The sequence below is a fragment of the Fusarium fujikuroi genome, chromosome FFUJ_chr09 (assembly GCF_900079805.1).
Source record: "Fusarium fujikuroi IMI 58289 draft genome, chromosome FFUJ_chr09".
Classification (NCBI taxonomy): domain Eukaryota; kingdom Fungi; phylum Ascomycota; class Sordariomycetes; order Hypocreales; family Nectriaceae; genus Fusarium; species Fusarium fujikuroi.
The window spans coordinates 1,096,541-1,111,054 of record NC_036630.1 but is presented as its reverse complement, the minus strand read 5'-3'; the positions used below and the strand labels follow the sequence as shown (position 1 = coordinate 1,111,054).

General features: G+C 49.4%; 4 protein-coding genes; 2 read left to right on the top strand and 2 right to left on the bottom strand.

Annotated features, from left to right (window-relative positions):
- Nucleotides 1-480: 480 nt before the first annotated feature.
- On the bottom strand, nt 481-1,275 carry FFUJ_09813 (uncharacterized protein; the record flags this gene model as incomplete). XM_023568243.1 has 2 exons in its annotated part: nt 481-898; nt 1,004-1,275. The coding sequence occupies 2 exons, from the start codon at nt 1,273-1,275 to the stop codon at nt 481-483; spliced, it is 690 nt and encodes a 229-aa protein (XP_023436147.1).
- A 1,968-nt stretch (nt 1,276-3,243) lies between these two features.
- FFUJ_09814 (related to P element somatic inhibitor) lies at nt 3,244-5,101 on the bottom strand (the record flags this gene model as incomplete). XM_023568242.1 has 4 exons in its annotated part: nt 3,244-3,353; nt 3,408-3,567; nt 3,622-5,000; nt 5,056-5,101. The coding sequence occupies 4 exons, from the start codon at nt 5,099-5,101 to the stop codon at nt 3,244-3,246; spliced, it is 1,695 nt and encodes a 564-aa protein (XP_023436146.1).
- Nucleotides 5,102-6,247: 1,146 nt separating this feature from the next.
- FFUJ_09815 (probable ATP-dependent Helicase) lies at nt 6,248-8,062 on the top strand (the record flags this gene model as incomplete). XM_023568240.1 has 2 exons in its annotated part: nt 6,248-7,519; nt 7,571-8,062. 2 exons carry the CDS (start codon nt 6,248-6,250, stop codon nt 8,060-8,062), a joined length of 1,764 nt encoding a protein of 587 aa, XP_023436189.1.
- A 2,768-nt stretch (nt 8,063-10,830) lies between these two features.
- On the top strand, nt 10,831-14,251 carry FFUJ_09816 (related to WD repeat-containing protein 48; the record flags this gene model as incomplete). XM_023568239.1 has 6 exons in its annotated part: nt 10,831-10,864; nt 10,972-11,053; nt 11,117-12,437; nt 12,483-12,693; nt 12,742-13,952; nt 14,018-14,251. The coding sequence occupies 6 exons, from the start codon at nt 10,831-10,833 to the stop codon at nt 14,249-14,251; spliced, it is 3,093 nt and encodes a 1,030-aa protein (XP_023436188.1).
- Between the last annotated feature and the right edge of the window lie 263 nt (nt 14,252-14,514).

Genomic DNA, 14,514 nt, shown 5'->3' with positions numbered 1-14,514 from the left:
AAGTAGGTCAAGATCCGTTGCTTGATGTTTCTCCAGCTCTAACTCCTGGACTTCGGGGGAGACATTGGAAAGATGCAGTCCACTTTGGCCAGTGTCTCCAAAGACTTTCTCTCCTCTTGAGACTTCAGAGACTGCTCAATCACTCTTCTGCGGCTCCAGGATGACATATTTTCTCCTTGGATATCCTATTTTTTTCATATTGGATTCGAAATAGGGAACCTTAATGTGCATGCTAATCGCAAATCACTCCCAACAAGAAAGCCTGAGTAAAATTGATCACGCTTTATTTTATATCTGCTACAAAGCACCCAGCTAAGCGCTAACCTCGACCTCCTCAGAAGTAGCTTGTCATCAAACGCCGTTATAGAGTGAATACTGCCCCCAGTGGTGGTTTCTTGGTCCTCTGAGGCGTCACTCAATATAGCTTCTTCAGGACATCCCAAGGGTCCTCTTGCATCACTTGTGTGTTCTTTGCGCGACTCATAGGTGTCTCATGATATTAAGTCCCTCTTCTTGCTGGTCGGGGCTCTGGTGTGGTGCAGACGCATTATCAACTGGGTGGGCATCTCCTTCAGGCGGATCTAATTCAGATGCTTCTCCTTCAGACCATTCGTATCCATGCGCAAAACCATACACTTCTAATGCATAAGCACCTAATTGAGACAGTTCTAAGTCAATATCATCTGATTCAGGATGATCTGGTTCAGGCGAATAGGAGAGAGCAGCCGCAAAGTAGCCAAGGTCATGTGTCTGGGGGTACCGAACTGCCCCAGGGTTCCGGAATCTTTCAGCACGCTCCTCAGGCGTTTCATCATACAACGAGGGCTCCGTAGTCGTTTCATCATCTGGTTCCAAGACTACATCGATCTTAGTGGGCCCCCATGGTCTACGGTACCCCCTATCACGACAAGTAAGCCTTGAGCCTGGTTTGACGCTGTTGAAGTTCGCAACGGCGTCTCTTTCCACCAATATACGGTAGTCGTGACTGGGGTAGTTAACTCACAGTTGATCCGAGTCCTCAGCTATTTCGTTCGCTATCTGCTCTGCCGCTTGCAGCAGTGGGAGTCTTGTTTGGAGAAACTCTTGCGAAGATGTCTCATCAGTCGTTGCGAGGCTGTATGATATTTCGTAACTGCAGTTGTAGCACCTATCAGTTAGGACATATTCAATTCTTGGGCTCATGGAGCGGCGAGTTTCGAGCACGCTATTGCAGACGATGCATCGATACTCGTGGAAGTGCTTTCGGTTCCGCAGCGGGAGATGGAGCCGATTCATGATGAAATGACAGATAAGAGTTTGATACTAAATAGTATTATCAATTAATTGAGTGTCTTTGTTGCTGATATGAGTCTTGTAAGTGGAAGCAAAGTAAAAGGACCTTGCCCTCCGTGCTTGGGGACGATCCATGGTACCCAAGGTATTCGACGAATCCATCTGTAGCTCTTTCCACTTAACTTTTGATTCCATGATGCACTTGCCTAGGTACCTACTACCTACTTAAGGTTCCTATATTGAAGGAGACAACGATTCCACAGAAACTCCAGCATTCATCTCTAAAATACTGCGTAGAGGTAGGTACTAACGTTCCCTTATGAGGTACATATGTAAGTAAGTACCTACTAAGGTAGTAAAGTTTCTGAGATCAAGATACCTTAGGTGGCAGAATTAAGGGATCTAAATATCTACTAAAGTATACCAGGGTAACCTCTCTTCATCACTTAGGATAAAGGTCGTCGGTTTTCTTGCCTCCCCTTGATAAGTTACCTACCGGCACCTTGTTAAAAGTGTAGGGTTTGCTCACTGTATCCGTCAAAAACTTAGTAGTCTCAATATCTTGATACAAAGAATCAAAGTCCCATTAAGGCTTTATCTCTTAAGCAGCTCGGTGTGGTTTATTAATAGGGACTCCAAATATGGTCGAACGCATTCACTTCGGTTCCCTGAGTTCGTTCTGTCAAAGCTTCTGTTGACCTCGTCAGACCGCATATATCCGCTTCACATCCGTCAACCCAAAGAAACATACTAAGAATCTGTCGAGATCATAAAATATTGATAGTTCCTCCATCGACCGAAGTACCTCGGTAATGTGCTCAAGTTTAGCATACTCAAAGCCTGGATACAAAGAATACGGGTCTGGAGGAACTACCAGGCTCTGCCTTGGTAGTAATGACACTTCTAGGAGACTTGAGTGATCTTCACAACTCACTACGGGAAAAGACATAAATTGGTGAACGGGAAAGCCCACGGTTGTGAAAGACTAAGTAAGTGTTACGATGGTAATACAAGGCAATGCAATCCGAAACTCCATTTCTCCAATCCAACCCACCGTCACCAAAGTATACATTCCCTTTCCTCATGACATGCAGGCGATGAGACTATCCGGTGTTGAAACCAGACTCAAATGAAAACGTGGATGAAAGCGCAGCGAGCTAATGCACATGGCGAATTGCTAGGCAACTCAACGCGCAGCATACATGCAGAAACAAGGAGACCACTTGCACGAGACAGTCGATTCATCCAATACCGTACGAGCCTGATTGGAAAAGGGGCAAGAGACAAGCGAACACCACGTGCACCAAGACACTACTGGCCCAGTTCAGGTTGTGATCAGGTTCGTGCAGTTGAGTTGGCCGGTTCACATCTCATCTCAACGCAACTCATCTCAACGCAACTCATCTCAACGCAACTCATCTCAACGCAACTCAGCTCAACCACGCCACGACAAATCGCAAGTTTCAGGATGTACGTCATACCAAGAGATGAGCTGGCACCGGAAATCGCACATGTCATCAACGAATTAGTCGTGAGTTGTCAGTCCGCAAGCCAGTAGCAACATGGTCGTGAAAGAGCCAGTAGAGGCGGCGGCAACTTTAAATGTTCGTGGAAGCATTCAGCATCGAGTCCAGGATCGCCTAAATGAATTCGAATGAGGTCATGGCAAGACAACCATGCACGTCGCACCCGAGATTGCACCTCAATATTAATGTTGTAAAGACAGCCCAGTCAAGAGATATATCATCAGAAAGGTTGAGTCCAAGGAGTCCTCAAAAGACGGGAAAAGAAAACGGGTGATGTACAGTCGTAGGTCGTGGCAACGGGCTATGAGTGCAGAGAGGTGTCAAGAGCGTCAAAACATTGGCATGATATCAATCAAACCACCAGATGGCACCCTCGATCCGCGGCATTTGCGGATGAGAGCTCAATCAAGATCACCCAAGCACGAGCAAGCAAGCAGGACATCACTTATGCTCCGGGTGCAGGAGCACCAGAAGGGGGGGCACCTTGTCCGCCTTGCTGTTGTTGGTACATCAAGGATTGATACCACAGCGCCAGGTAATTTTGGTAACCACCATCTATGTTGATTAGCATTCAGCAAGGGCACAAGGGCACAGCATATCAAGACTTACATTGTGCGTAGGGATCGGATCCATCAGCTGGAGCTGGTTGGGGGGGCTGGTTAGTAGGGGCACTGGAGCCTTGCGCTTGAGAGTAGCTGGGCCTGTCATGATCTTGATGACCACGGCCGCCACCACCACTACCACCACGGGGGCCACTACCTTTCTGGCGCTGTTCTCACATTAGCTGCGTAAAATAGGGTCTTGGTGTTAGGATGAGACTCACCACTGCATCCACCTTCTCGTCGATGGCAAGCTTAGCTCGCGCAATACTATCTCGCGAACCGATCAGGGCAATCTCCCTCTGAGTCTCACCAGGACCAGAAGATTGAGCAACGTTGATCTTGCAACCGGTGGTGTTCTGCATCTCCCGGATCGTCTCGCCGCCTTTCCCTATGATCATACCTACCGCATCTGAAGGCACATATACAGCATCATTGATCTTGTCGGGGCCACCAGAACCTCCCGCATCCCTCTGAGAACCATCATGGCGGCTTCCAGGAGCTGCTCCTCCACCTCCCAACCTTTTAACAGGCGGCGGCGCGTCGCCTCGACTGTCACTGTCGACAATCTCCATGATGAAATCCTTGGCGCGGGCGGCAGCTTCGCGCGTGCCGATGAGGTTGACAGGCCGTAATCCGTTCACACTCTTAGATTCGCCAACGATATTGATATGGCAGCCAGACCGCTCTTGAAGGTCGCGGATAGTCTCACCGCCACGTCCAATGATCAAGCCAACAGTTCTATCAGGGACCATGATCTGCATGTGGTCCTCCCCTTCGCGTAGAGCCGCTGCGCCGCCCTTGTTGGGGTCACGAGGCTTTTCGGGGCGGTTGAGGGCGCCCATTCCGCTATCGTCAATAATACGGTTAATGGCATCCTTCACTTCAGCACGACGGTGCCGGGGCCCAGAGATCTTGCATAGCCTATGCGGACCACCGTCAGTGGCGGCCAGAAACTGGACTCGGCAGTTGGATTCAGACTCTATGCGTCTAAGATTCTCTCCTTGTCTGCCGATGATGAGGCCTACAAGGCTTGAATCGATCTCAATAGTCTCCGAGTTGTCATCACCTCCTCTCAGGGGAGACCTCTCGCGTCCATTGTTTCCCCGAGGGGAGAAATTCCTACCACGAGGGCCTGGCGAATAAGAACGATCTCGACCATAGCCCCGACCATGCGAACCTCTGTCGCCGCCACGTCGCTCATCTCTGTAGGGATTCACACCATCACGGAACTCATCGCGAACGGGTGATCGTGACCTTGAGCGGTTGTATCCTCGATCAGGTCCTCGTGATTCGGAGGCATAGACAAGGGGTCGATCGTAGGATGTCACGCCCTTTTCGGCCGCATAGGCCTTGGCCTGAGCAATCGCATCAGCAATACTCAAAGTTCCCGAGTTAACAGGTCGAATCGAGCTCAGGTCGAGGTTTCCGCTGGATGATGGCGCGGGGAGGCCATTGAAGCCAGGTGCAACATAGCTCCTGGAGTTTGGAGGGGGCGGCTGGTATGTGGCCGCAGGTTGCGCTGACGCAGGCGGGGGAGGGTATGCCTGGTTGGGAGCGCCGGGTGGTGTCTGGGTTGGGGTCCCTGTCGGCCGCTGCGACGCTGCGTGAACAAGTCAGTAAGCGCAGATTATGCAAAATGAGTTGTTCTGACATACCGAGTGCAGCCAGGATACTCTGGATGTCAGGTTGAGGATTCGCCATTGTGCTCTGCTGCTAGTGGAGCTGAACAGGAGCCAGCACGAGCAAGGAGCTAGTTTTGGTCGTGGGGATGAACCGGAGAATAGCGAATAGCTCGATGAAATTATGAGTAAGTAGGGATTGAACTGTCTTATGAGTGATGATTCCTAATTGCGACGAACAAATGCGACGAGTTTCGAAGGTCGGTACCGCAACGACTTGACGGATACGCCGGTCACAATCTGAAGTCAGGATGAGATCGAGTCTTGTTGCGATGACCGAATACAAAGGCTTCGGGATATTGACAGATCGCCAATATATGTCTCGGGTCGCGTATCAAAGCTTATGCGATCGCAGTGGGTGTAGTTAATAGTGTCGCGGGAAGCGATAGGAGCGATGTCTCGAGAGCGCAGATGAGATGAAGAGGGAGAAAGGAATCTGATTTGGAAGAATCAGGTTCATACAAGAGTGGATGACCCAAGCGCGAAGGTTCGGACCTCCACTAAGTAAAGTACCTTACGTACAGTACCTAGACTCTAGTACCTGCAGTGTAGCGTGACTTGAGGCTAAACCTCGTTGGGAACTTAAGTGACATTCCTCCACTGCTCTTTAGGGTGCAGACAAGACTGAGCGGATATTGAGCCTACACTTCATGGACTTTTTTGCACGGGGTTTTGTTCTGTATTTGTGTCGCCTGCTCTTGGCGTGCAGTAATTTTCTGCTACCCCATCTACATTGACTGTCTGTATCCTCGATTCGGTGCGCAGCCCAGCCCTCAAAACCCTTTTACAGTAGGGCTTGAACTGTATTCGCCAGGCATCAGGTATACAAGCTTTCCTGATTAGGGCTCGAGACGCAACTTGCAAACTTATATATGATCTTACTCTGTGCACCTGTACCTCGATCAATTCAGTTTTCATCGTGACCCAATTGTACAAATCGAAGTCATCAGACCTCGAACTAGTCCTAGAAAGGCAAGCTTGCAACAACATTTGCCGCTGAATCCACAGCGGGGGTTACTGCACCTGTGTACTTGTCCGGTGGAATGGTCGGAAAAACAAATCACCGCTTATCGCTCCAAGACTTTTCTTATCGCTGAAAAAAAGTTCTCGATTCAGTTGCTGCGAGACGATCGGTTGTACAGAATATCAACCATACGCGCAAAACAAGATGGATTTCGCCGGCAGCAAGAAACGCAAGTTCAAGGACGCCAATGGCGTCAAGGCTTCAAAGGAGAAGAAGTCTGTTACCGTTCCCGAGAAGAAATCAAAGAAAGTCAAGCGCGCCGAACCCGAGCCCCGCGAAGAGCCCGAAAACGATTCTTCCAACGAGGAGGAGGCTCTGAAGGAGGGCGGAGACAAGAGCGACGAGGCCGATGAGGATGCTGAAGACTCCACGTCCGGAGACGAAAATGAAGAGGAGGATACCGAGGACAAGGCCGAGGACAACACAAATCTACCCGATGGGGGAAAGCTCACATTACCTCCAGTTGCTGGGGCTGAGTCGCAATCCTTCGCGGAGCTGAATCTTTCCGAGAAGACCATGAAGGCCATCAATGAGATGAAGTTTACCAAGATGACTGAGATCCAGAGGAGAGGTATTCCTCCCTCGCTGGCTGGTCGTGATGTTCTTGGTGCTGCCAAGACTGGTTCTGGAAAGACTCTAGCCTTCCTTATTCCTGTCATTGAGATGTTGAGCTCTCTGCGATTCAAACCTCGCAATGGTACTGGTGTCATTGTTGTTTCCCCAACTCGTGAGCTGGCTCTCCAGATCTTTGGTGTTGCCCGTGAACTCATGGCTCACCACTCACAAACTTATGGTATTGTCATTGGAGGCGCAAACCGTCGCGCTGAGGCCGACAAGCTCGCCAAGGGTGTGAACCTGCTTATTGCCACCCCTGGACGTCTGCTCGACCATCTGCAAAACACACCTTTCGTTTTCAAGAACCTGAAGTCCCTTGTTATTGATGAGGCGGATCGAATTCTTGAAATTGGTTTCGAGGATGAAATGCGACAGATTATCAAGATTCTCCCTAAGGAGGACCGACAGACAATGCTTTTCTCTGCTACCCAAACAACCAAGGTTGAGGATCTTGCTCGTATCTCGCTGCGTCCTGGTCCTCTGTACATCAACGTCGATGAGGAGAAGCAATACAGCACTGTGGAGGGCTTGGAGCAGGGTTACGTTATCTGCGATGCCGAGAAGCGATTCAATCTTCTTTTCTCATTCCTCAAGCGTAACCTCAAGAAGAAGATCATTGTCTTCTTCAGTAGTTGTGCTTGTGTGAAATACCACGCCGAACTCCTCAACTATATCGATATTCCTGTTCTTGATCTCCACGGCAAACAGAAGCAGCAGAAGCGAACCAACACCTTTTTCGAGTTTTGTAATGCCAAGCAGGGTACACTGATCTGCACTGACGTTGCTGCTCGTGGTCTCGATGTATGTGTCTGATCCGAATTACTCCATGGACAACTTACTAACCTGTAACAGATTCCCTCCGTTGACTGGATTGTCCAATTCGATCCTCCGGATGACCCCCGCGACTACATTCACCGTGTCGGTCGAACTGCCCGAGGCAGTAACACCAAGGGACGATCTCTACTGATCCTTCAGCCCAACGAGGTTGGCTTTTTGTCGCACCTCAAGGCCGCCCGTGTTCCCGTCGTAGAATATGATTTCCCCAAGATCATCAACATTCAGTCTCAACTTGAGAAGCTCATCAGTTCAAACTACTACTTGAACAAGAGTGCCAAGGATGGTTACCGCAGCTACCTTCACGCCTACGCCTCTCACTCGCTGCGCAGTGTTTTTGATATCAATAAGCTGGATCTGGCCAAGGTCGCCAAAAGCTTTGGCTTCACAGTACCACCGCGTGTTGACATCACCCTCGGCGCCAGCATGAGTAGGGACAAGAAGCATCAGGGACGCAGAGCATATGGTAGTCAGCCACGACAGGGCCAGGGTAACAAGTTCACAAGGTAGTACGGTGTGGGAAGTGATAGAGGAAGTAGTGGTCAGTCAAATTGACTGTCGGTGTACATGGGAGGCCTTCAGCACGGCGTTAGGTTTTGCAAAATGTAATGATGGTACCAAGCTACGGCAGGATCATAGACAGACCTTTTTGTTTCCAATCTTTTGCTAGGTGAACCTTGAGGCATACCCTGAAGCGGAAGAAAACTTTTGGCATCAATCCAAGGGCTGCTACTCCGTGAACCTAACCTAAATTGTGCTAGGTTTACCAAAGACTTTTTGTCATTTATTAGGGTAGAGGTTCCAGGTTTTGTCGCCTCCCCTTACATCCCTATAGAGATTGTCTATGTCTTATGAAAAGACACCCCCGTAAGGTGGTGACGAATTGAGTAGCATGATCTCTCAGTTGAGCCCAGATTATTAGCCATGGATTCCACAGAGCTTTCAATTGTAAAGCAGGGATTAAACGGGCTCCGAACTGAGATCACTTGAAGAATGAATGGGATGAAAGGAATTCATGTGTTTTTCAGTGCTGAGTCCTTTCCAATTGTTCTGCCATTCTAACAATACCCCCTCGTCAATTAGGTATGTTCCGAAAGCAATTTGATTCACCAATGAAACTGGCTATGTTTAATAGGTTGACGGATATTCAGGAACCCGCGGAACGAGGATTGATCGACAATGTCATTCAGGGACGCTGCAGCGAGATCTTTGAGTTTTCAAGGTGCTTAATCAAACCATCAAAAGTGGCATTGCCCACCAACACCAGGCCAGAAGTGAAATGCCTCATACGATTTAACGCTGCTTACTTTACCCGTCTAGTCTCAGTCTCGACCTAAACAGATAGGTAGGCCTCGTATTGAATCGGAACCGGGGGTCTCGGCATGCTCCCAAGTGCAACATCTACCACACCCACGCCGTCATTGGTCAAAGCCGCGTCACGAGCTTCATTCCCTTCTCCCTTTGGGGACTGAGTCCGCGTCATGTTTTTTTTTTAGCTGTTGAGGCTCAGTTGCTTCCGTTCTACTTAGACATCACATAACTACCTATTCGTGTGTCCCAAATCTTTGTTTGCTTGTCAAAATCTCACACAACCTCGATAAGCGTTGACTGACTATAAGTTGAACTAACGAAGCTGGGCCGAAGCTGAACGGAAGCTGACCTGACGGCGTAACCACCCTCGCAACAATCCGGCGCATTTAAATAACAGTTGTCCTTTGCGATTGACTCACAATTTATCCCTCTTTCATTGGATCTGAAGAGTAACAAAAGGCAGAAGCCTGGCATGATCTCGAGTCCAACATACCATCTCATCCAATTCTCAACATTACAGCACTGAACGGTTCACTACGAAACTCAACATCATCCCAGAAAAGAGATAGAATCTCCACCGAAGTGCATAAAAATGTGTACCAAGACGTTAATCGAGCACAAGTGCGGACATCGTGTTCTGCGTGGTAACACAAGATGTTACAGAGAGGATTGTCCAGGAAGAAAAGAAGATATCACCAAAGTTGACGACGAGTGCGCGCAGTGTGAAAATAAGCCCAGTCGATTCAAATCCTCTCGATGGTGCTCTGTTGGCTGCTGTGTTTGCCAATGAAGGGAGGCCGGGAGGGAGGATCGAGAGAAAATCATTGGATATTGCGAAACAACACGGCGGGTTTGAATTTGGAGCCTGGAGTATGGAGAGGCTATTTTCTTGGAAAACCAGTTGCACGGAGTTTATGGGGCTTTTTGGTTTACTCTTTGCGACCCTGGAACTTCTGCATCTTGCATTATGAAGGTATTCTAGCATGTTTCTGTGAGGTTGTTCATGCAGTCCCGTGCTTGGGAGGATGTATGTACACATTGCACAGGATTTGAGACATTAGGCTCAATTGACATTTCTTGAACAAATATGGAATTGAATACCGGCACAGATCATGGATGCAAGTACGTTAACGGACACTACGAGACCGACGTCCACCAATACTCGATTGTATATGTCAAAAAGCCACTGTCACAACTGACAAGTGGACTTGAAGAGACGGCATGGAACTGAACTGGATTGGATGGATGACTGTCAATTAAGAATTGCCCTAGGCTTGAGGTGGGCAGCCCATGGCGGATGTGCAGTCAGCCCCGCCGTTGACGGCTTGAGAGCCCGGGTATTTGAGTGAGCGACAGGGGTACAGGGGCACAGCTTACAGGGTCTGTCAGTTCTCCAGCTTCCAAGTCGAGACCTGTCTAAAGCGGGCTCGCGAGGACTCACCTACAGCAACCAGACTCAGCGAAGGCTGTCAATCCTTTGCTCTGACTAGCGGTTCATCGGCCCCAACATCAACCCCCAATCCCAATCCCAATCCCCTCCAGCATGAACTGAACCCCAGGGATGCTTACTGTACTCTGTATGTATTCGTCGATTAAACAAGGAAGGGTCCATTTGATCCACCGTTGAACCCGTTCGTCGCATATTCCTTACTCGGCGTCATGTCCGTCGCCAGTTAAATACCCAAGGTACGTACATAGGTAGGTCGGGGCACCTCCACTTTCAAGCTTCCCCATCCCGCATTCCGCAATCATCACGACCTACCATCTTCCATTGCCACTACACACAGCATTAAGACAAGCCCAACCTACCTAGGTACTCAATTCAGGCCACAGACTCCCTAATACTACTTCTTTCCATTTCTCCCCGTGGGCGCGTCTTTCTGCGCCTTCCCGTCCCTTGTGCTACCTGTCTTCCCGTTACTTGCGCATGCTTCAGTAAGCTAAGTTGGTACTTAGCTATTCAAGTCATGGCTAAGAAGGCACGCCAGAGAATCAGCTATGGTGAGACTTCATAACCCAACCGCTCCAAACACCCCAACAACCCCGCTCGTTGAACTATGCTCTCTTGTATGCGCTCAGCTTCGGAACAGTTGCTGACACAGGCATAGTCCTCGAAAATGCCAAATCATCTGAAGGCGGCCATCGTCTAGGTGTCAATGGCCTCGCCGTCGACAACGACAGTGCGATTCTGTGAGCCCTTTCACACCGACGCCCTCGGTTCCATCCGTGCAGCTCTAACATCACCTAATTCAGATACTCAGGTGGCCGAGACGGCATAGTATGCGCTTGGGATCTGAACCTCGACCTCAAAGGCCGCAGCGATATTACCGACCCGACGCCTGCCAATTCCGAAGACAAGAAGCCGAAGCACACGACCAAGTTTCGCGCTCAGACCCATGCCCATATGCACTGGATCAACGACATTGCACTCGCTCAAAACAATACTGCCCTCGTATCTGGCTCATCTGACCTTACAGTAAAGGTTTGGCGACCGTATTCCGAAGAGGACAAAAACCGCACCGAGACGATAGGCGAACATGCTGATTATGTCAAATGTGTTACAACCCCGCCCCCAGATATGGGCGCAAACTGGGTCGCATCTGGTGGGCTAGACCGCAAAATATGCTTATGGGATCTCAATGGCGCTGGGAAAACACTCGAGATTGACGTGCAGGGTGAAGAAATTGCTGAGAAAGGTTCTGTCTATGCCCTTCGTGTGGGACGAAATATCATGGCGAGTGGTGGCCCCGAGAAGACGGTGCGCTTGTACGATCCCCGAACTGGTGACAAGGTTTCAAAGCTTGTTGGTCATGTCGACAATATCCGTGCTATTCTTATAGACAATGCTGGCGACACGATTTTGAGTGCCAGTGCCGACAAAACGGTCAAAATGTGGAGCATCAAGAACGGTCGATGCATGTACACTTTCTCCATGCACGACGAGAGTGTTTGGTCACTGTTCTCAGATGACCCGAGCCTGGGTGTGTTCTACAGTTCTGATCGCTCGGGTTTGGTCGCCAAAACAGATGTACGCGGTAGCCTTGAGGATATGGACGATGGCCTGAGTCTAGCTGTGGCGCATGAGCATATAGGAGTTGGTAAGGTTGTCGCAGCTGGAGGTCACATCTGGACAGCAACCAATAGGTCATCAATTAATCGATGGGAAGACGTTGACACGGGCACCAACATCCAGCTTCCGGAGTCTGTTCGACACCACAGAGCTACATCGAATGCTTCTAGCAGACCCCGCGAGACTTCTCCTCCGGCTACTACTAACGGAACTGCAAAGAAGGAGATCCCAGCTGAGTCCATCTTGCGTATCTCTGCAGCTGCTTCTTTCCCTGCGCGATCTGGTCCAAATCCCGATTCTGCCACTATCACGGATGCTACAGCACGGAAGGGATCCGAAGCCATTATAGACTCTTCAGAGCCCGAAATCAAACCCATCCATGCAGTGGCTGAGGAAACGATTGAGGGACAATTCGGATTGCTCAAGCATAGGCTACTCAATGATAGGAGACGTGTGTTGACATCAGACACCGCTGGCGACGTACTACTATGGGATCTGATCCAGGTTTGTCTAACTCATTCCGTGCATGGACACAGCTGATTTTTTCAGTGTAAACCCATCAAAAGTTTTGGCAAACAGCATTTGGAGGATGTGGAGCATCTCGTCAACACTGTTGAGGCCGTGGCTCCTTGGTGCTCTATCGATCTCAGCTCGGGGAATCTTACTGTGGTTCTAGAGCCATTTAATTGTTTCGATGCTGAAGTATATGCAGACGAGCTAGATTTGCCCGATAACATAGAGTTTCGAGAGGACCAGAGAAGTAGGTCCGCTTTTGATGACTGCAATGGCACAGCTAACCCTCTTCCAGTCAGCCTTGGAAAATGGATCCTTAGGTATCTCTTTGCCGATCTCGTTGATGAAGAGATCAGAAGAGATGAGGCACACCGTCAGAAACTCAATGAGGGTCTTGAGGCGAGGCAGATTGCTAGTGGAGGAACTACTGAAGCTGCTCCATTATCGATATCATTACCAAAGTCAGCCATCCCGGACTGGGATAACGCAGATCAGGTTACTCCAAAGCCCAATCTCTATCCCAATACTCCAGGTCTAGGCATTGGCTTGGCAACACCTGGTCCAAGCATTATGTCGGGCCCAAACAGCTTGCCTGATGTTCCTGAAAACGCGGCGACAAGTCCAATGACTCCTATAGAAAAGAGAACCTCGCATGTCAGCCGCCCTTCGACGGAGAAGGAAGACTACTTCACAAGCCCCCTACAACTGCTCGAATCGGCAGTCAAGGCAGCAAGCATGGTTTCAACCCCCACGCAGAACGAGGCGGACTCCAAGAAGTCTATAGATGGTGACAAAGAGAAGGATAAAGATAAGGACAAGGCGGACAGTGCAAAGTCCCCAAGCACACCATTTGGAAAGAAGAAGTTTAGGATGACTTTTGGCACCAAGAAGCTTTCGAGGTCAGCATCTCAGGCCACCACAGAGAAGCCTGCGATCGTAGAGGAGAAGACAGAAGAGTCCGAGTCTTCATCTGTTCATGAAAAAGAGAAGGAAGTTGATGACAGTTTCTTTGGTACGATTCAGAAGATCCACCAGGAATACGAGCGGCAACTAGCCGACAACCCTGACAAGCCGGTCGAGTCACGAGTGGTACCCAGTTTACCTAGTGATACACCCGTTCTGAGACTCCCGCCAGGAACTAAGGTGGTTATTCAAGAAGAGACCACAGGTGGTAGCGCCAACTTGTACCAGGGCACTGTGAAGGATGTTGGCAAGGATGCAGATATTATCGAACAGAAGGCTCCCATGTGGCTGGGTGATGTTCTTCTCCAAAACACCTTGCCCTTCAAGGAGCCTGTAAAGGTTTCGTTTGTCTTGTATCCAATGGACGGCACTCTCCCAGCTATTGCTTCGGCCGATGGAAACAACAGGCTCAATGCTAACCGCATGCTTCGAGTCAAGAAGATCCTTTCATATGTTGCGGAAAGGATTGAGCCTGCACTTGAGGAGCCAGAAGAAAGCCCTATGAAGCCAGAGGAGTATTTAGAACTGTACTGCAACGAACAGGTAATGATCTCTTCTTTAACTCATGGTACAATCATGGGCAATTACACTTGCTAACATTTATCCAGTTACTTTCCCCTGCTACAACACTGGCCACTCTCCGAACTCATCTGTGGAAAGGGGGTAATGATATTGTCCTTCATTACAAGGCCAATGGCAAAAAGGAGATTCGACCATTCCCTCCGCCTCCGGAGCCTGAGCCCGCTGAGCCCGAAGAAACTCAAGACGGCGCTGCTGCTGAAGAGGCGAATACCAATGGCCAAGTTCCTCTTCAACCTCAAGCCCAAGCCCAGGCCAGCTAAGTTAAGACAACTCCCGGTTCACACGTTGAATGAGAAGATGAGATTCCGAGACTCATCAGTCCGTTGTTTGATGTCGTGTGCCAGAAGGGTAGACTTTTGTCACCAGCGATTTCATTTATCGTATATAGATTTTGTACATAGGTCAGATGCCGTCAAGGCGTATATACCATTTGTGAGGAGTTAAGCCTCTCTCTATTTCTTTCGGAACGCCCATCTCTTGACTCCTTGCTCCTTGCTCCTTGCTCCTTGCTCCTTGCTCCTTG